This window comes from Oryzias melastigma, linkage group LG24, assembly GCF_002922805.2.
Source record: "Oryzias melastigma strain HK-1 linkage group LG24, ASM292280v2, whole genome shotgun sequence".
Classification (NCBI taxonomy): domain Eukaryota; kingdom Metazoa; phylum Chordata; class Actinopteri; order Beloniformes; family Adrianichthyidae; genus Oryzias; species Oryzias melastigma.
This window is the reverse complement of record NC_050535.1, coordinates 2,199,009-2,218,783: the sequence shown is the minus strand read 5'-3', so window position 1 is coordinate 2,218,783 and position 19,775 is coordinate 2,199,009. Positions and strand designations below refer to the sequence as shown.

Here is a 19,775-nt window from a genome sequence, read left to right as displayed (position 1 = left end):
TCGGGCACATTTAGAGGTTGCACGGTGGCAGTCCAGAGGCATGCATATTGACGGATTTCAGTTGATGCTGAGAAGAATACGAAGAAGACAGAACATTGTTCTTTCGGTGGCATTTGATATGGACGGCCTCCTCCAATGATTTTCAAAAAAATCTCGCTGCGGTTTGAAATCTCTAAGATTCTGTCGCTGCCTTCCTGTCGCACGGTGGCGGTTGTTAATGTGACCATTGCATTAGTTAACGCTCTGTGTCAGTCACTTCCATCGTCTTTCAGGATGTTTCTATCCATTTCTCACTCTTACCCCGGGCTCACAATGCATCCGGTGCAGCTGCCGGCGTCTTTACGCAACTTGAAAAGTGCGACAGGCTAGATCCAGTCTGAAGCCTCTGTCTTGAAATTTTGGAGTTGGAGCACTTTTTTGTGAAGCTGGGGCTATTAACAACCTAAACAAGAAATCATGAAAGCGAGTGTAAAGTGCGACCGGTACATTTTTCAAAATAAAACCTATTTTCTGCTATACTCTCTGTTTTCACCATGGTGGAAACATTACATAATTTCCGCTAACACGGGTTCACAAAGTGTGAGGTAGAGCTTCATATCGGTCATTTACCATCATGGAGAACAAGAGGTTCAGTGCCACCCCCATACTTTATGAATATAAGGATAACTGCTTGTGCTGCAGCAGGACTGTAGCCAATGTGAGTCACCTGCCGTAGATGGACCGCTCTGGTGGCTTCACCTTAGCTGGACTGGATGCAGTGTGAGTCCAGATCTGTACATTTCTTCACTTCCTTTACCTCCTCAGATGTTTGCCCATGAACCTGACTGCGGAGGACCTGGCCAGCGGCGTCCTCCGTGACAGAGGGAAAGTAGGGGCCAGCTTGGCCGACGTGGACCCCATGAACCTCGATAATTCAGTAAGTGGGGATAGTAATAAGAATGTATTTAAACTTCTGAGCGTTCTCCGTCATGTAATTCTGAAATGATGCATCGTTGTAGGTGAGATTCGATAGTGTGGGAGGCCTCAGTTACCACATCCAGTCACTAAAAGAGATGGTCGTGTTCCCTCTGCTCTATCCGGAAGTCTTTGAGAAGTTTAAGATCCAACCTCCCAGGTGAGACTCCCCCGTCTTTGTCCTCGGATAATTATCTGATTGGGTTTTTGTGGCGCTCATGTTTGTCTGCGTTCCTTTGTAGAGGCTGTTTGTTTTACGGCCCGCCGGGGACGGGGAAGACCCTGGTTGCTCGAGCGCTAGCTAACGAGTGCAGCCAGGGGAACCGCAAGGTTTCCTTCTTCATGAGGAAAGGAGCCGACTGTCTCAGCAAGTGGGTGGGGGAGTCGGAACGGCAGCTCCGCCTCCTCTTTGACCAGGTGGGTGACCCGGACTTTGGGGTATAAACAATCCTCACCTTGTCGCAAAACGTAAACATCCTAGTATTCTAAGAAAATACGTGTGCAAAAGCAAACTCTCCAAGCATCATTTGGTACTAAGGAACTCTTGTTTTTGCTCAGGCTTACCTGATGAGACCTTCCATCATTTTCTTTGATGAGATTGACGGTTTGGCTCCGGTTCGGTCCAGCAGACAAGACCAGATACACAGGTACCACTGACGAATACGCGGAAATTTGAGATCTTTTCTCTAAAACTCAAATATTTGTAACGTTTGTATACTAGTTAGTATAGTTAAAAATGCACCCTAAAATTGATAAGAATAATGTTTGACTTACAGTATATAAACAAGCTAAATGTATACAATACTGTCACAGGAAGTAAAGGAATTTTCAAAGTAAAAGTGTCTGGGAAGGTTTTCATTTTCAATAGTTTTTGCAGATTAGAAATTTAGAAGTTTAGTTTACTGAAATCATTTCTGAGGAGTCAGTTTTGTGATTATCAACAAACCTTTAAATATATTCATGGGTTATGTTTTCATCTTTTATAGTAATGTAAAACAAGTTTGGAGTTTAGTTAATATTTTAGCAACATGCTAAAATATTAACTAAAATATTAACATGCACGTTTTTGATTGAACTTTGAGGGTTTAAACAAAGAAAGGTGTGAACATTTTCACGTCTGTCTGAGAAAAGTGTAGAAAGTGTGCAGTGAGGAGTCTTAAATCATCTTTGACCCCTCTATAATGTGTCAGTTTAGATTAAAGGAGTATTTTCTCTTACTACCTTCTTTTTACCGATACAGCTGAATATTCGGATATTTGCGAACTGTCCCCAAAAATTCACGTTTGAATATTTGATATGTTCAAGATTGCTAATTTACAATCTTTATAGTAGTGTAGTAAGAATACACTTCAGGGACAATTTATTTATTGCTCTAAAATGCAGAATAATGCTGGATTTTAAGTTTATAAACTAAATAAACAAAATAAAAGTGTATGTGAAGCTTCCCATTTTGTGTTTTTGTAGTTGAACAAAGTGAGACTGCAGTTCAGTTTACTGACATACAGTGGGACAAAAAACATATTTATAGTCAGCCACTAATTGTGCTAGTTCTAAAAAATATGAGATGGGCCTGTCATTTTCATCATGAACTAGGAGAGACAAAATGTCAAAATAAAATCCAGAAAATCTGATTCTCTGATTAAAGAATTTATTAGTAAATTATGATGGAAAATAATTATTTAGTCAGATTTTTGTCTCTCACAGACACTATCCTGTCCTCCACTCATTATTAATGTCACCTGTTTATCTATATAAAACCTCAAACACTCCACTATGTCCAAGACCGAAGAGCTGTCTCAGGACACCGATACCTCTCATCTTTTTAACTCTAACTAAATACTTTTTTTGGAGCATCTGTTAAAACATCTGAAATGATCTGACTGGTTTCTGCTGGTTTCCAGTTCTATTGTGTCCACTCTTCTGGCGTTGATGGACGGCCTGGACAGCCGAGGGGAGATAGTGGTCATCGGTGCTACAAACAGACTTGACTCTATCGACCCGGCACTCAGGAGGCCTGGACGCTTTGACCGGGAGTTTCTGTTCAGCCTGCCCGACAAGAAGGTCAGAGTTGAAGAAAACAGATTGTTTGAGGATTAAGTTTGTTTTATTTGATCCAAATAAACAGCTGAGAGGAGGTGTGATGGCTGGCTTTCAATCATTGTTTTCTCCTCGCAGCAGGATCTCTGCTAATCAAAGCTAATCAGGCCGTCGCCGCCGGAGCCGACTGTAAATGATTCTCATTGTAGTTCTGGTGCATGCTGGGAACACCAAAGCTGCACAATCACATGAAATTTAATTAACTAAAGAACCCTTTTAGGGAACCTGATTTCTTTTTGTCTTATTGTGTGAATGCCTTGTGATTCTGTTTCTCTTTCTTATTATTACTTTGTCTTCCGAACTCTTTTTGGCTCAATCATACGTTCAATGATTTGGGAAATCTTGGTATTAAGATATTCAGGTCGTTAAGGACATTATCGCTTGTATTTTTGGTATTCGTGAACTTTATGGTTTTCACGATTTTATGCATTTTTTCTGCCCCATTGAAATGAATGTGAATTTTTCAAATTTCAAAAAACATTCAGCATGTTCAGGAAACTCATGCTTTTACTTTTGGTGTTGTTACATCAAATTTCACGCATTGTTTGTTTTTTTTTTTTTTTTTACAATTTTACGCACTTTTAAAATATTTTTTTCTTCATGCGATTCATCATATTTTATTTTTTCAAAACGTTCAGCATGTGAAGGACATCAATGCTACTGAGGTTTTTAAGGCTAATTTTGACTTTAGCTAACATTTTAGCAACATGCTAATATTTTTGGATAATTTAGCATCTAATGAGGTTTTTTTTGGGGGGGTATTCTTGAGTTAAGCTAATATTTTAGTACAATGCTAACATTTTTCTAATTTGGCATCTACTAAGGATTTCTTTAGCTAATTTTGAGTTAAGCTAATATTTTAGCACAATGCTAATATTTGACATCTACTCAGGTTTTTTGTGTTAATTTGGAGTTTAGCTAATATTTTATCATGTGTCAGCTTTTTTTTTGGCTAAGTTGGCATCTACTGAAATTTTTGGGGGCTAATTTGGAGTTAAGCTAATATTTTAGCATGTGTTAGCTCTTTTGGCTAAGTTGACATCTACTCGGGTTTTTTTAGTCAATTTGGAGTTAAGCTAATATTTTAGCAACATGTTAGCTTTTTTGGCTAACTGGAATCTACTGAGGCTTTTTGAGCAACTCTGGAGTTAAACTAACGTTTCAGCAACATTACATTTTTTTTTTTTTTTCCATGAAATACTTCAAATTCTTTGTGCACTTTCTGCAAATTATGCAAGTTTAGTATCGATACGTTTTCATGACATTCAGTTTCTTCAGCAAACTGCTTCAGCATCCTTAGCGACCACATTCATTACAAAGCATTCACACTATCATTATCGCAGGTAATGCAACTTCTCTAGTTAGATCCTAAAATTGCTCGTTATTATTGTGTTTTTTACGTTTTATCTTCCTTTTCTTTGAAGGCCAGAAAGCAAATTTTGAAGATTCACACCAGAGACTGGAACCCCAAACTTTCTGAGCCATTTCTGGATGAACTTGCAGAAAAATGTGTCGGTAAGAGTGATGCTAGCTTCATTCAGACCCACAGGGTCCAGTGCAAAGCTTCATCTATCCGCCTTTTCGCAGGCTACTGCGGCGCCGACATCAAAGCACTTTGCACGGAGGCAGCCTTGATGGCGCTGCGCCGCCGCTACCCCCAGATCTACGGCAGCAGCGTCAAGCTGCAGCTGGACGTCACGTCTATCGTCCTGGGGCCCGGTGACTTCAGCAAGGCCATGAGGACGATCGTGCCGGCCTCCCAGAGGGCCCTGGCTCCGCCGGGGCGAGCCCTGTCCCCCGTCCTCAGGCCTCTGCTGGACGGCTCCTTCTCATTGGTGCTGAAAGCTCTGCTCAGAGTCTTCCCCCACGCCCAGCCCACCGACAGGGACAACACACAAGGTTGGATCTGTGAGCCCACAGTCATTTCAACCTTCTCACACTGAATGGGATGTAAACTTCTGTCTCCTCTTTTTGAAGGCGGTGACAATCATCTGCTCGAAGAAGATTTGTACAGCGATGACAATGAGGACGGCTCTGCCTCCATCTATGAAGCCCAGCCAGCTGCATCCCCAAAGAGTCAGCCCTCCTCCTCCTCTGCAATGCACAGAACCTTCCTCCACTTCTCCTCGTACGTCTTTCAAACCACATTTCTGTTTAGATAGAGAAAGGATCACGTTGATCTTAATCGGAGAAATCTGATCTGGAAACAGAAACGTTTTTAACATGTTCTTGTTGCATCTTTCTCATGATGGAGGACATTTATACAGAAAATTAAGCTTAAAATTGCATTTCTGAATATATCACTTTTTTCCAAGTTGTTGTAAATCAGATCAGATTTGTAACGTAAAAATACTTTCTGCTTCATTCTAATTAGAGGTCAATCAATTAACGGCCAGGTTGATTATCGGCGCCGATATTTGTCATTTTGACAGGATTCTAATAATCCGACTGGCTGATTTTAAACTATTTTGGCTCAAATGATCTAATTGACACAACAATCACTAATGAATTGCATATAAACATCCCAATGTTCTTTGTGTGGTTTATTTGAACTTCTCCAGTGGTTTAATGTGGTTCATTAGTCGTCCATCTGTGAAAATTTTATGTGAAAGACTAAAACTTTTCTCGTGTTTTCCACGTCTATTCACGTATGACCAATTGTCATACGTAGTGGCTGTGTGACACGACCTTAACACAATCCTCGGCATATATTCAGACTTAAACCACCTTGTAGCTGCATTCAAATAAACTAACGTGTATTTTTCTAAATTTTTATATCAGTTTTTCACTTCTGCTCCAAATAAACATCAGCCGTCTTCTTCTAATCGGCCCTGAAAAAGACAAAAATAATCCGTATTGATTGATCTTGTGGCTCTTTAAGATCAAATCTTTCGAGTTTGAGCGTTTGCTCCGTTTATAGATGACCGTAGAGTAACTGGGATCTTCTTTCTGCCTCCAGCTCTGCCCTCCAGCAGCCCACGTCCTACCGGCCCCGGCTGCTGCTGGCGGGGGCCCCCGGCTCCGGACAGAGCTCCCATTTGGCCCCTGCCTTGCTGCACCACCTGGACAAGCTGCCAGTGCACCGCCTGGACTTGCCCACTCTGTACTCCATCAGCGCCAAGACGCCGGAGGAGTCCTGCGCTCAGGTGAGACGCCGCAGGAAGCTGCTGATGCGGGTTTCAGGAGCAAATCAACCGGATTGTCGATGCTTTTTCAGGTTTTCCGTGAGGCCCGTCGGAGCATGCCCAGCGTGGTGTACATGCCTCATATCTCGGAGTGGTGGGACACCGTGAGCGACACTGTGAGGAGCACCTTCATCACGCTGCTGCAGGATGTGCCGTCCTTCAGCCCCGTTCTCTTCCTCGCTACTGCGGAGACGCCGTACTCTAAGCTCTCTGATGAGGTATGTCGCCGCGTGAGTCGATGCTTCAGCACTCAAAGGAAAAAAAAAAAGACATTTGAAGGAAGTTTTATTTTGAAAAACGATTCCATTCTTTCCACCACATCTGTCGCAGTAAACGAAAAAACCTCAAGCTAATAAAAGCAGAGCTCTAGACTAACTTTTTGAACTGGTTGTTTCGGTGCGCCCAAGTTTTTTTCTTAGTAGCTCCAGCACTAAAGTTTGATGCTCCGACCTTCTCGACCTCTTTACATTTAACTCAGCACTTTTATATTGTCTCTTTCCTTTTATTTGCTCTATTAAGACTTGAAAACGATGAACTTACAAACTGGTAAACATGAAGCCTTTATTTGAAACACAGTTCTACAATAATGACAAAGTAGTAAATTTATATAGTTTATAAAAATTTATAAAAATGGACAGTTTGAAAAAGCTTAAATTTGTGACAGGAAGTGAAATGGGAGGAGCCAAAGTCTCCTTGCTCCACCCCATTCTGAAGCATCCATCTGTAGACAAATAGATCCATGAACGTCTTTGTTTTCCTGGTCTGAGCTGGAATCTGGATCTCAACTGTTCGTCTGGATAGAAACGATGTTGATCACTATTTTAGTTTCACTGTAATGTTAGCTTAGGGGTGTGGGGGGCTGTAAGATAGCAGGAGAGAGAATAAACAAAGATCTTATGAGAAATCAGTGCGAGGTTACGTCATACCAACAGCCCCGCCCACAACTTGGAGGGGAATTTCTAATGAACTTCTGCTGTATAATAATAATCATTCTTATCGGAGGTTGTTACATCTGCACGGACGTACAGGAAGGAGACTTTTTTATGATTTTATGTTAGATTATGTGTGTTTTTCTCTTCACAGAATAACTAGGTGCACCTAGTGACACATAATGTTTTAGATACTTTACAGAAGATTAAGACGAACTTTAACCTCAAAGGTTTAGAGGAAATGGAAAAAAAACTGGCAGATTCGTGAAAACATTGTGACATTAAACCAATCCGTCGTCTCAAAAAGGTTGTGGACCACTGTGTGAATTCATAAGTAGATTTATTCAGAATTATTGCTTTTCACTAGAATTTAAGGACAGAAAAACCCACTTTGATCTCATTTTTTCATTTAAAGTCGGCTCTGATTTCCTGGTGTTCTAATAGAGAAGAAATTATGTTCTTCACACAATTATGTATTTTTTTGTTATCCAAATGTAAATTTGGTGCAAACCTTTTCCCTTTAACTCTCATTAATGTAATTAAAATTTAGAAAAAAATGGATTTGTGTTGAAAAATGACCCTTGAAGTGATTAAAACTCCTCAAAGGTTCAGAAGACTTGAAAAACTAAATTTAAAAACTGAGTCTGTGATCCCTTTTCTGCTGCTATATAAGCTGTCAGATGAAACCTGCTTTAGAGAGTCACCAAATGTGCATTTCTAACAGTGGAGCACGCATTGCTGGTTTTTGCGCTGATCCTGGGAGGCCCGGGCGTCCTGCGGTTAGCGAAGCTCTAAGTGATTTGCTGGTGTCGTCGTGCTCTGGCTCACAGAACACGGCGACAGCTGCTGTCTCAGCTCCAAACCTCAGCAGGGAGGAGGCAGCATCTCCACTCACAGCGGCGCCGCCGGCTCGGGTCCAGCTTCAGCGCTTGTCCCGTAGACGCCGCCTTCTGCCATAGATCCGCTCTTCTCTGTGAATAAAAACCGCTAAAGGCGTCTCAAAAGATGTCATTTATTATAAACATTTGACTGTTTTTCAGTCAGATTAGTTATTTTAATTTTAAAATGCATTTTTTTAGCAAAACAATTGTGCTTTTGATGTAAATATTTAACTTTTTCAGTATTTTATCTTTTTGTTTTTACTAAAATATTCTAATTGTTTTTTTTTTAACTCAAAAAGACCTCCACTTTGGTTATTTTGATTGTTACAGTCACACTGGGTATTTTTTTGTCTGACTTATCTGTTATTTTCAACACATTTCCTCATTTTTTTTCATGTTTGCTTTTTGATTTCACTAAAAATTCTGCCTATAGTTGTTTTTTTTTTTTGTTTTTGGTTGTAAAGAGGTCCAATTTGGTTATTTTGGTTGTTACAAGACGTTTTCTGCCGTCCATTTCAACACATTTAATCAATTAAACCTTTTTTCCATGTTGCTTTTTGTTTTTATAAAAAAATTCTGTCTATAGTGGGTTTTTTTCATCTTAAAATTTGTTAATTTGGTTATTTTGATTGTTGCAGTCACACAGGACATTTTTGCTGGTATAATATTTCATTTTCAAGACATTTCCTTATTTTTTTCCACATTTACTTTTTGTTCTCACTAAAAAAATCTGTTTATTTTGGTCATAAAGACATTTACTTTGGTTATTTTGGATGTTGCAAGACGTTTTCTGTCATTTTCGACACATTTCCTTATTTTTTCCTTTGTCTGAATGTGTCTAGAAACCTCTATAGTGTGGAAAATATTGTCTTCTAGCCGCCTCTGGTCGTTTCTTTGTCTTTTATTCCTTTTTTTGCTCTTTTTGTGAGAACCAGCAGAGAAGTGAAGGAAAAGCAGTTTAATTATTCTCGGTAAAGAATGGAAGTTTAAGTATGCTACTTAACATGGTCAGAAAACAAAGTCTTTAGGACACCATTTTTCTAATTGACTGGAACATCCCAAACACTTCTAATCCAAATTAATCCAATTTTCACCAAAAAAAAAAAAAAAATTCAATTTATTTCTCCTCTTTCATTTCAGCGGAAGCAAGTTAATGAATTCAATCAGGGTTTTGGAACGGCAGTTTGTGGGGAAGGAAGCGTCTTTCAAGGAGTAAAAGTCCATAAAAATGACATTTTAATTTGTTTAAACGCAGCAAAGGTCTAAAGTTCAGTTCTTGTGAACGTATAAGGAATCAAACTGTCAGATGGAGCTTTTATTTTGGTAAATTGATGTTTGTGACATGAATATTTAACAGCCTCATGTCTTCATTTGTTTTTTTTGTTTTGTTTTATTTCAGTTTTACATCCCGCAGAGTTTAGTTTTAGCTTTTCCTTCCAGATGTTCTCCGTCACGTCACTTCAACTCTTTCCACTTTAGTTTTTGCAGGAAACATTCATCTTCTCTCTGGTTCCCGTCACATTTTTTCTCAGACTGTCAGAATACGTTCCATGTAACGTGATGCTAAAAGCTGTTTGTGTTTTTGTCGTAAATGCAGGTGAGGAGTATGTTCCAGAGGACCTACGGGGAGGTGGTCATCCTGTGTCCTCTGGGAGAAGAGGAGAGGAGGAACTTCTTCTCGGACCTTCTGCTGGTTCAGGCGGCGCGACCTCCTCCACGCCTCAGGAGTTCAGGTGCTCCCTCAGTGTTGGTGCTGCTGTCAGTCCCAGAAGGCTTTGCTGCTTGACCAAAACTTGATCGGTTCTGAACGTGTCGATCGCTCGAGGACGTTTTCTTCGTTTTAGACCCACTCTGATGAAAATAATGTTTTGTGGCATTTTCTAGGGTTCCTGCAGAGTCTTAAAGAGTCTTAGAAGTATTGAATTTATCAAATTGGAAATAATACGTCTTGAATTGAAATATCTGATCCTAAAAAATGGTCCGTTTCATATTTCTCGTCAAAAACATATTTTTTTTCACCTATAAATTTCAAGAGGATCTGGTTGCAGACAAAAACATGACCCCAAGATGGCGCCAGAGCCTCATCAGCTGAACATCCTAAACTGAAGTTCACGCTCTTCACTTAGAAAAACACCAGTTAGAGTTACGGTGGGGAATCTTTTAGCATAGATACGCAAACTCAGCTTCCAGTTACGAATTCGGCTAATGATGAGTTTACTGATGAGTTTTGGCGCCGTCCAGGTTCCCTTCATAAGTTATTTGGTCAAATAGAAGAGCAGCAGAACCGTTCGTTAGTGCGCTAATCAACAGGGCAAGATGCTACAGTTTTGATCACGTTGAAATGTAGATTTAACAGGGCGTGGATGGAACAGGTATCCAGCCAGCTGCTAATGCTGTCATAGTAGCGGATGCTAGCTAGCTAGCTAGCTGCTTGTGCACCATCTGCACTGACTTTGTTTTTCATTTAAATTGTCTGAAATTCGGTCTGAATTTTTCATACACAGTCTTAAAAAGTCTTAAATTTAGCTTGAATAATCTTGCAGGAACTCTATCTTTATTCAAATTGATGTTAATCATGACCGGATGATGATAAAGATCTGTGACGTAGAACGTAGTAGACTTCAGTTCAGTAGTTTCAAAAGCCACGCCCCCTCAGAGGAGATTTTGGAAACGGAGGCTTCAGATCAACATGAAAAATGGCTTTTTAAGACTTTTAGGTAAGACCCTTTTGAGCAACACATAACAATACATATCGCGATACAAACATATAACAAAACAAATCGCGGCACAAATATCACTATACATATCATGATTTACACATAATGATACATATCGTGACACCCACTTATAACAATACGCATCGCGACACACGTATCACGATACATATCATGATTTACACATAATGATACATATCGGGACACCCACTTATAACAATATGCATCCCAACACACGTATCACGATACATATCGTGGTTTACACACAACGATACATATTGCGACACACATATAACCGTAAATATCGTGACACGTATCGCGATACATATTGTGTCATCAGTCTCTACTTTCTAATAAACTCCTGTTGCTCTGCAGACTTTATGGCCAAGAAAACATCTTTTTAGATTTTGGCTAAAAATGGTTTAATTAAGAGACCACTATGACGCTCTCAAATTGTTTTAAAGCTGATTGGAGTGATGATCGTTTTAATTGGTGCTCCGTTTTGACCCCTTCGATCTGTTGCTTTTCCCCAACAGAAAGCTGTAAAGAGGTGCTTCCGGTGGCCGAGGCTCCAGGCCAGAGAGTCCTGTCCGTGGAGGAGCAGCGCCGCCTGGCCGAGCAGGAGGAGAACACGTTACGGGAGCTGAGACTCTTCCTCAGGGACGTTACCAAGCGCCTGGCCACCGACAAGCGTTTCAGCATCTTCAGCAAACCCGTGGACATCGAGGAGGTGAAGCGACAACTTGCTGTCCCGCTTTAGTCGGAGGAGGGGGAAATAATCAAATTAGACTCTTTTGTACAAATAAAAAAATATCATAAAGTTCAGTAGGAGGACCATCAGATTCTCCTTTATGTCGGTTTTGACTCCACCCACTTAACATGTTATGGGCCAAAGCTGATATTCAGATATTTGAACTACGGTTACATCGTATTTGACGCTCAAAACGTGCAGCAGGAATCACATTCGGTGTCCCTCAAGGCTCCATCCTTGGTCCCACATTTTTTTACCTTTATATGGCTCCGATTGTTGATGTCTTCAGGAGACATGGCATAAACTATTACAGTTATGCTGATGACACCCAGTTATGTGTCTCCAGATGACATGGGACGCATTGATGATCCTCAAACTTTTATTTTTGATATCAAACCGAGAACTTTTTAAAGCTCAGCAAAAGGCTGAAGCTGATAGAGAAATGCTACGGATCAACTCTTAATCCTAAAGTAAGTCAGAAACCTCTGTGTCATTTTAGATGCACATCTTATCTACAAAGACTCCATTTTATCATCTTAGAAATCTTCCCCGAGTGAGACCGTTTCCCTCCAGAACCAGTGCTGAAGTATTAATACACGCTTCCTATCATCTAGAATAAATTATTGTATGTTAAACGAGCTCCATGTTGTTTTTCCAGGTGTCTGATTATCTGGAGGTGATTCGACAGCCTATGGACCTATCCACCATCATGACGAAGATCGACACCCATCGGTATTTAACGGTCAAAGACTTCCTGGTCGACGTCGACCTGATTTGCAGCAACGCTTTAGAGTACAATCCCGACAAGGATCCCGGAGGTGAGGTTCTTGTTGTTTGATATTAGGGTCTGAATGTTGGTGCGTCAACGCATGCCATTAATAGAACAGAATTCATTTGTTAATATGTATAAACATCCTCAGACGTCCTGCTGTGCAGCTGTGAGGTCAGCGAAATAAAACGGTCTAAAATAAGCGTAAACTCTTTTTTTTTACATTCTGTGATTGAGATTTTAATACATTAAAAAGACAATATGGCATTTATTTGTATTTTTTGGACAAAAACAGTCTTTTATTTTAATAAATAAGGCAGAGAACAAACGTCAATCTGACAGCAGCGCACCTGCTATGGGAGGCGGAGCCTAACAGAGCTGTCTGCTATGAGAAATCCAAAGAGGAAACAGACTATTATTTTATTTTGGGATGAGACCAACATTAATTTTTTACAATAACAAACCCCGGCATTTATTTTTATAAAATGACACCTAAAATTTTCATTCTATGTTGTAGAAACAGTTTGTTAAACATTTTCGGGGTTTCCACATAAAAATGAATCCCATTTTTCCAGATGGAATTTTCTGTTTTCTCATGATTTTATGTCTAGTGTGTGAATATATCATGGAAACAAGATTAAATAAAGGTAGAGTCACAAAGGAGAGGATGAATAAAATGTTACCAAATAATCAGCAGGTAGTCTTTTTAAATTGAAAATAAGGAAAATTCAAATATAGACAAAAACGTAATTTTAAACCCATAAAGGGTTAAAAATAAATGTTCGAAATGTACAATTTTGTGTTTGATTTCATATTAAGATTATTTACAGATAATAAGTGGCTGTGACTGTAACAAAAAAAGGCGATTAATTTTTTCCAGATTTGCGATTAATTTGTACATTTTTTGTATCGATTCCCGGCCCCAGTTGTCCAAGCAAGATTTATCATATCGATAAATATCGTCAAACGCAGTATCGCGATATATCACTGAATCGATCATTTCTTACACCCCTAGTTGATAAGCTCCAGTCTGATTACTGAGCGTTGTCTCTGAAGCTCTCTCCATAAAATAAAAACCAACATTTATAATTATAGGTTCATAGGACCTTCCCTTCCTACTCTGTAGAAAACACTTGTGTACCTTAGGCTAACCTGCCATCTGTAGACCATCCAGATTAAACCCAGAATCCATTTTTCTCCTAAACCACACGAACTGGAAGCATCCAACTCCAGCCGACGGCTCCCGTGTGCCCAAATATCTTACTTTCTCCTTCCTGTGTCAAAAAGCCGCACGGAAGACTCCCGTCCTAAAATAGCGTTCCCCCTGGAAGGTTGCATATTCATGAAAATTTAATTGCACATCTTGCAATCTAAACAGATTTTTCAGCCCATTTTTTATTCCCTTTTGAGCACTTTTTATTTGGATAAAATTGGCTTCTTAATGAGAAGTGAAACAAGCATGTACAAACAAGAGTCTTATTTGCACTAGCTTACACATGTGTTTGATTTATATTAGCACAGTAAATACTGGACTAGTTTGCAGCGTGTAGAAGACTGGAAATCTTATGAAAAAAGAGAAACAATGATTTTAGTTCGTTTTTGTCCTTTAAGACCCACTAAACTATATTTTTTCATATTGTTTAATCATTTCTAGTAGTCTTTTAATGAGGATGTTGCAGTTCTAGCAAATCTAAAAGGGTCGTTTTAAGACATATTCTCTTCAAAGCAATAGGAGTTAATTAGAAACCCACCTCTGGGTCACAGAAGTTAGTCTCGTCTGATTTCCCATCAACCCCTTGTTTCAACCCTCTCCCACTAGCTGATAGCACCCCACAATCCCTAGCTAACATTAGCGTAGCAATATCAGAGCTATGCAGCCCCACAGTTTTGAGCCGGAATGAAGACGTTCATGGATCTATTTGCAAGTAGATTTGTCCGAATTGGAGCAGAGAAGGGAGACTTTGGCCCGCCCACAGCAGATCCCAGCTTTGTCGAACCGCCAGTTTTTGTCTGCATCACGATTTGAACAAAGAAATACTAAGAAACTTGTTTTTTTCTTAAGTTATTTTATATATGTCCTTCATCATGAGAAAAATGTTACAAGAACATGTAAAAAACATTTTTTTTTTGAAGTGAAGTCTTTAAGGTCCCACTCTGATCATCTTTTGATCTGTTTTCAAAGTTGTCTTTGAATTACAGTTATGTCGTCTTTTTTTTTTTTTTATTTGAGGTTTTAAAAAAAAAAAGTGTGTTTTTTTTTTTTAGTACATAGTTTCTGTTGGGTGGCAGTAGCTTATTAGAAATTGGTCTGAGTTGTGGGCGGGACTGTAATCTCTCCTCCCACTAGCTTACAGCCCCTCACAAGCCCCAACCTAACATCCCTGGTGTCACAAAATGATCATACATGGATCTTGTTGTCTACAAGTGGATGTATCAGAATGGGGCGGAGCAGGAAGATGTGGCCCCGCCCACCATATTTTTTGTCTCAAAACGATTTTTGCAAAACAGTTTTTTTCATTAATTTTCTTTAAATGTGTCCTCATCATCATAAAAAGTCCAACAGAACACGTTAAAAACACCATGTCCATCAGAGTGGGTCTTTAAATGAGAAGATTTGTGCAGTTGTTCAGCTCCGAGTGAATAAGTCGTGTCCACGCCTCAGCAGACGTGGCGCCGGGTCATTTGTCGGAATGCAGAGTCTACAAACGATACACTAAAGGGTAAAAAGGCAATTAGGAGGATTAAAAATGACGACTAACGAAGCTTCTTCACTGAGGCTGGTCGCAATTATGAAGCTGGACCCAAATGTGAGAATAAGAAAAACTCATTATCCCTCAACGGTCCATTTCTCATTGTACTTGTTCAGTCTATTAAAAGTGCACAGTCTTATTAGTTTCTTCTACTTCTAAAGTATAACTCCAGGCGGGAAGACGCCGTGTGGCTCCATGTCACAATTACCACTTAGGTTCAGGGGGAAACCAGCACTGACAGGCTTTTACTTTGAAGGGACAAACAGAAGGAAGGGATGTTTGTTGGCGAGGAGAACATCTCCTCCGACCTCTGACCCCTCTTCTGATGACCGACGTCTCCACACTCTCCAGAAGACTCGGCCAGCACACAGTCGAACCGTTTCCGCTGCAATTAACCGGCCGGCGTCCAATTAGACCGCCGAAGACGACAGTCTGTGACCCCTCTGCCCTGCTGGGATGAAAAAAAGAAAATCTGTTTACAGCTGCTTCTGCAGAGGCTCAGGAGAGAAATATTTTATTAGGCTTCGGTGCATGTATGAAGGAAGCTGCAGAAGGTATTAAAAATGTAAAGAGTTCAAGAGACGACGCATCTGGACGCACTTTCTCTCTCGCTGAAACCAGCTTCCTCTAGAGCAGGAGTGTCGAACTCCATCGCTCAAGGGGCCAAAATCCGAAACAAGCTTTAGGTCGCGGTCTGAACAGGATAAACATTCAGTGAACACTCTGAAACTACTGCAACTTTTTAACATAATCATGAACTAGATATATAGCATTACATGCGATGATGCTAGTGGGAACGCTGTGAGCTGAATTTGGCCGCTGAAGCTGATAACTAAAGATACTGAAGCTGATAGCTAGCTAGAATATTAGCTAAATGCCAAATTAGCCTCAGGAACATTAGGTTAGCCAAAACAGCTAGTGTGTTGCTGAAGAATTAGCTAAACTTCAAAATATCTTTTTGTTTGCATCACATGCACAGGAAGAGAAACTGACAGAAACTAGTTTTTCACTTTCCGATCGATTTTATACCTTTTGACCAACAAATTCTTGTTTATATTTGTTGTTTTGAATCGATACAGATGTTTCTTTCAGAGCTCGATTGATTTTTTTTTTTTTATATAAATCTGTCTCTTTTAGATCCCTATTAGTAACAGCTTGTTTTGTATGTAAAGATTTCACTCTCAGTCCAATTGAGACTTTTTGTTTTTGGTTTTGGACCAACGTTTTGTGGGGTTTCTTGGGTCCATTGGCTACCATTGACTGTATACGCTACACATTCCTGGTTCGGGCCTCCTTCCCATCACTTTGTGACGTTTTGGGTGTCCCCAACTCGTCGTTTTTTGATCTACTGGCTGTTCCCATTAAATCCGGGGTCAACAACCCTCGGGACACAGTACTGGATGAGATAATGGAACCAGTACCGGGTTAGGGTACTGGTCCGTGTTTCGATATTGGGACCGGGACTGGAACCAGGACCGGTCTGGTACTGTTACTGGTCCACATCCCAAAGGTCGTGGACCCCTGATAAGCCTATTCCATTTTTCCCTGTCTGTGGCCTGGTACCAGCCGGCGCCTTGGGCCAGTACCGGTTCACGTCCCGGAGGTTGGGGAACCCTTGATTTAATGGGGACACCGAAAATGTCAAACAGTGAACCTGAACCATAAATATGATGAGTTAGGAGTGAGAATATGCTGGTATACGAGATCTGGAGTGAGTGAGTGTGACATCATCCATAGAGATTGATTTATCTTCTGGCTCCAATGAAATGCCTTTTTTTTTTCTTTTGGCGGTATGGACGCCGCCATGTTGGAGCCAGGCGATCGGAATTGGTCCAAGCCGGTGTTTCTATGACAACCACTTCCTCCAGTCAGAAGTGAGCTTATTGAGAGGCCACACCCCTAACCCTTGAAAACAGGCTACAGGAAATCTGACGTTGGGAGCCAACAAGCTCCTCCTACTAATATTGAGGCATCTGATTGGTCAGTTTATAACTTGAATAACTTTCACAGAAAAAATTGAATAAAACAAAATTAAGAACTTGTTAAAAAAGATTAAAGCCAGAAAGGTTATTCTGATGAATGGAATGGCTACTTCCTGTTGGGATTTGGAATACCAGAGGGAGGGGCCACTCAGTCCAGTTCTCATATACAGTCATTGTTGGTGACTGGGAGATGATTGATACAGGAAGACGAAATTTCCACTCTAGTTGTGTTGTCCCTACTGAATGCCTACATTTTAAATCTAATTCAAAACTTTTGAAATTGAAATTTTGATCCTGATTTGACCCCATATCTATCCTCGAACCAAAAATGCCGCCGTCACACGTATGACATCACAGCTCGTAATTTCTTCTTCCTTTTCAGACCCGCAGCACTAACTCTCCGTTTGTCTTTCTCAGACAAGGTGATCCGGCACCGAGCCTGCAGTCTGAAGGACACGGCCCACGCCATATTTGCTTCTGAGCTGGATCCCGAGTTTGACCGCATGTGTGAGGACATCAAGGAGGCGCGCAAAAAGAGGGGTGAGAGCGCCGTTTTTGAGACGTGGTCATGTAAACGTAGGACAGACATTACATAGTAAAAAAGAAAAAGCAGCCTCTAATTGGCCCTTTTGTCTCTGCCCTCTGTAATGACGCTCGGCCGGCAGACTGCTGAGAAATACTTTCTCGACGCTTTAGTTTGTTGGGGAAATGCTTACTTGAAAAATGAGTCTGAGTTGGTTTGTGTTGACTGTGTGGTTTCCAGCCCACCTTCTCTCAGACTGTTTTACTTCAGTCCCCAGAGCTGCTTTGATTGATCGTTTCATGCCATACAAAACCGGATACTTGACAAAAAAATCTGTTTGTCCACAATTCTTTAAGAGTAAACCGCAGAAGTGTCAGCCTGTAGTTTGACAGACAGATGGGACGCCTGCGGCGCCGCGTCAAACGTAGCGTTTGTTTGAAGACACGAATGGTACGGTCCAGCTATGTATGAATCAGCCAGATATTAATAAACAACACAAATAAACATGGAAGTGCAATAATATTCTTATTATTTACATTTTACTGTGTGCAATACATGTATATATTCTTTATTCTTTATTTTACACATTTTTTTGGTTTATTTTATTGTCTGGAGATCACCAAGATTTTTCATTGTCACAAGTTTTTTGTGTAACAATGACAATAAAAGGATTCTGGTTCTAAACACAGAAAAGTCTCATTATAATGGAAACAGTTTGAAAGAAAAAACTGAAACGTGGACGTTTTCTAAAAGACTTGTATTTTGTTTTATATTTGTCCATGATTTCTCTCATAAAATGTATCCCTGTATTATTTATGTTTATTTATAAGTTATCCATCTTTGTTTTAGGATTTTGTGAGTACTTTATGTTAAATTAATATTATAAATTAAAAATAAAGAGCTGCACGGATGCATTTAAACCATGCAGTAAACTTGCACACTGACTTAAGCCTTAAATTTTGACGTTTATTCTTGGAGCTCCGGTTGCATTTAGGCATAAAAATGAACTGTTTTCAGATCTTTTTTATAATGTATTTGTTTTTTTTGGTACAAGCTGCATAATAGTGATGTGAATTTAAAGCACCTATTGATTTGATTATGATCTGCTCATCAATACATCCTGAATCTGATCAGTTTTAACAGGATGTTCTTTAACCCCGATAACAGTAAGAGTTCGCCTGGACCTTTTTTTTCTTTATTCATCACATGATCTCTCAAAATATGTTAATCAAGTAAAATCTTTTGCATCTTATTTCAAGTTTAACTTCTAAAACTTCTCAAGAAACTGTAATTTTTTTACTGTCTAGATGCTTAAATAATGTAAAATAACAAAAACAAAATTCATGTTTTTCATTTTCTGCAAGTTTTTCCTCATAAAAAATCTTTTCTGAACTTTTCCAAAGGTTTAGACATGACAAAATAAATATTTTAACTATAATAAACCACCATGAGAAGTTTTGTTTGTTTAGAAGAGTTCATTTGTTTTCCAACGGCTTCTTGAAGTGAAAAGTAAAGCGACGTTTTTGATCATAAGTTAGATTTTGAAACAGTTTTTATCCTGTTATTCTTCAGCTTCTTTAGCTGAAAACTTTCTTGATTGTTTGATTAATGCACAAAAAAAGAATGTGAGGAGCATTTTGGTAAAAACAAATCCTTGTATTTGTAGAAATACATTTAGAACGATACAAAAAAGTAAATAAAATATAGGAGTACCACCTAAAGTTGACACTAACGGTAAAGGTACATCTGTACCTTTTTGATACGTCACGTCTGGGATTAAGAACGACTCCGTCTTCTCCCGTTTTTCCAACTCCTTCCTCCTCCAAATATCTCAAAATTTCACTAAAAATCGCTAAAAACAACACTAACTTCCTCTGAAAGAGTTATCTGCTTTTCTCAGCTTTCAGAATCCGTTGGAATTACGTTGATGGAGTTCTGGTTGTTCGAAGGAAATTTGTTAATTATCGTCACCGGTGATGACTCAGGTGTTAAAGAGTCAAAATAACTAGTTCCTAGCTTTTAAATATATTTGAATAGAGTGTGGAATGTGATTAACATAAATGCTGCATTTTGGTCACATCAGCAGGTCAGCCATGTTTGTTTTAATGCTAAATCATAAACATAATTTAATTATCAACTATTTAAAATGATGATACTCGATATATCGACCTTATTTACCAGATACACTCGTGTTTATTCTCTCTACACACATGTAAACACACACCGACCCCTTCACTTCT

The 19,775-nt window shown here is 39.6% G+C and overlaps 1 protein-coding gene across 1 annotated transcript in view; it reads left to right on the top strand.

Moving 5' to 3' along the window:
* Window positions 1-19,775, top strand: part of atad2b (ATPase family AAA domain containing 2B) — a 62,680-nt gene that overhangs the window by 5,594 nt on the left and 37,311 nt on the right. The window contains exons 10-23 of the mRNA XM_024291567.2: window positions 805-916; window positions 999-1,114; window positions 1,197-1,371; window positions 1,513-1,601; window positions 2,856-3,015; window positions 4,476-4,566; window positions 4,639-4,950; window positions 5,029-5,179; window positions 6,011-6,197; window positions 6,269-6,454; window positions 9,644-9,779; window positions 11,297-11,490; window positions 12,170-12,329; window positions 17,430-17,552. Coding sequence (XP_024147335.1) covers window positions 805-916; window positions 999-1,114; window positions 1,197-1,371; window positions 1,513-1,601; window positions 2,856-3,015; window positions 4,476-4,566; window positions 4,639-4,950; window positions 5,029-5,179; window positions 6,011-6,197; window positions 6,269-6,454; window positions 9,644-9,779; window positions 11,297-11,490; window positions 12,170-12,329; window positions 17,430-17,552 — 2,192 coding nt within the window. The remainder of the gene's footprint in view (window positions 1-804; window positions 917-998; window positions 1,115-1,196; window positions 1,372-1,512; window positions 1,602-2,855; window positions 3,016-4,475; window positions 4,567-4,638; window positions 4,951-5,028; window positions 5,180-6,010; window positions 6,198-6,268; window positions 6,455-9,643; window positions 9,780-11,296; window positions 11,491-12,169; window positions 12,330-17,429; window positions 17,553-19,775) is intronic.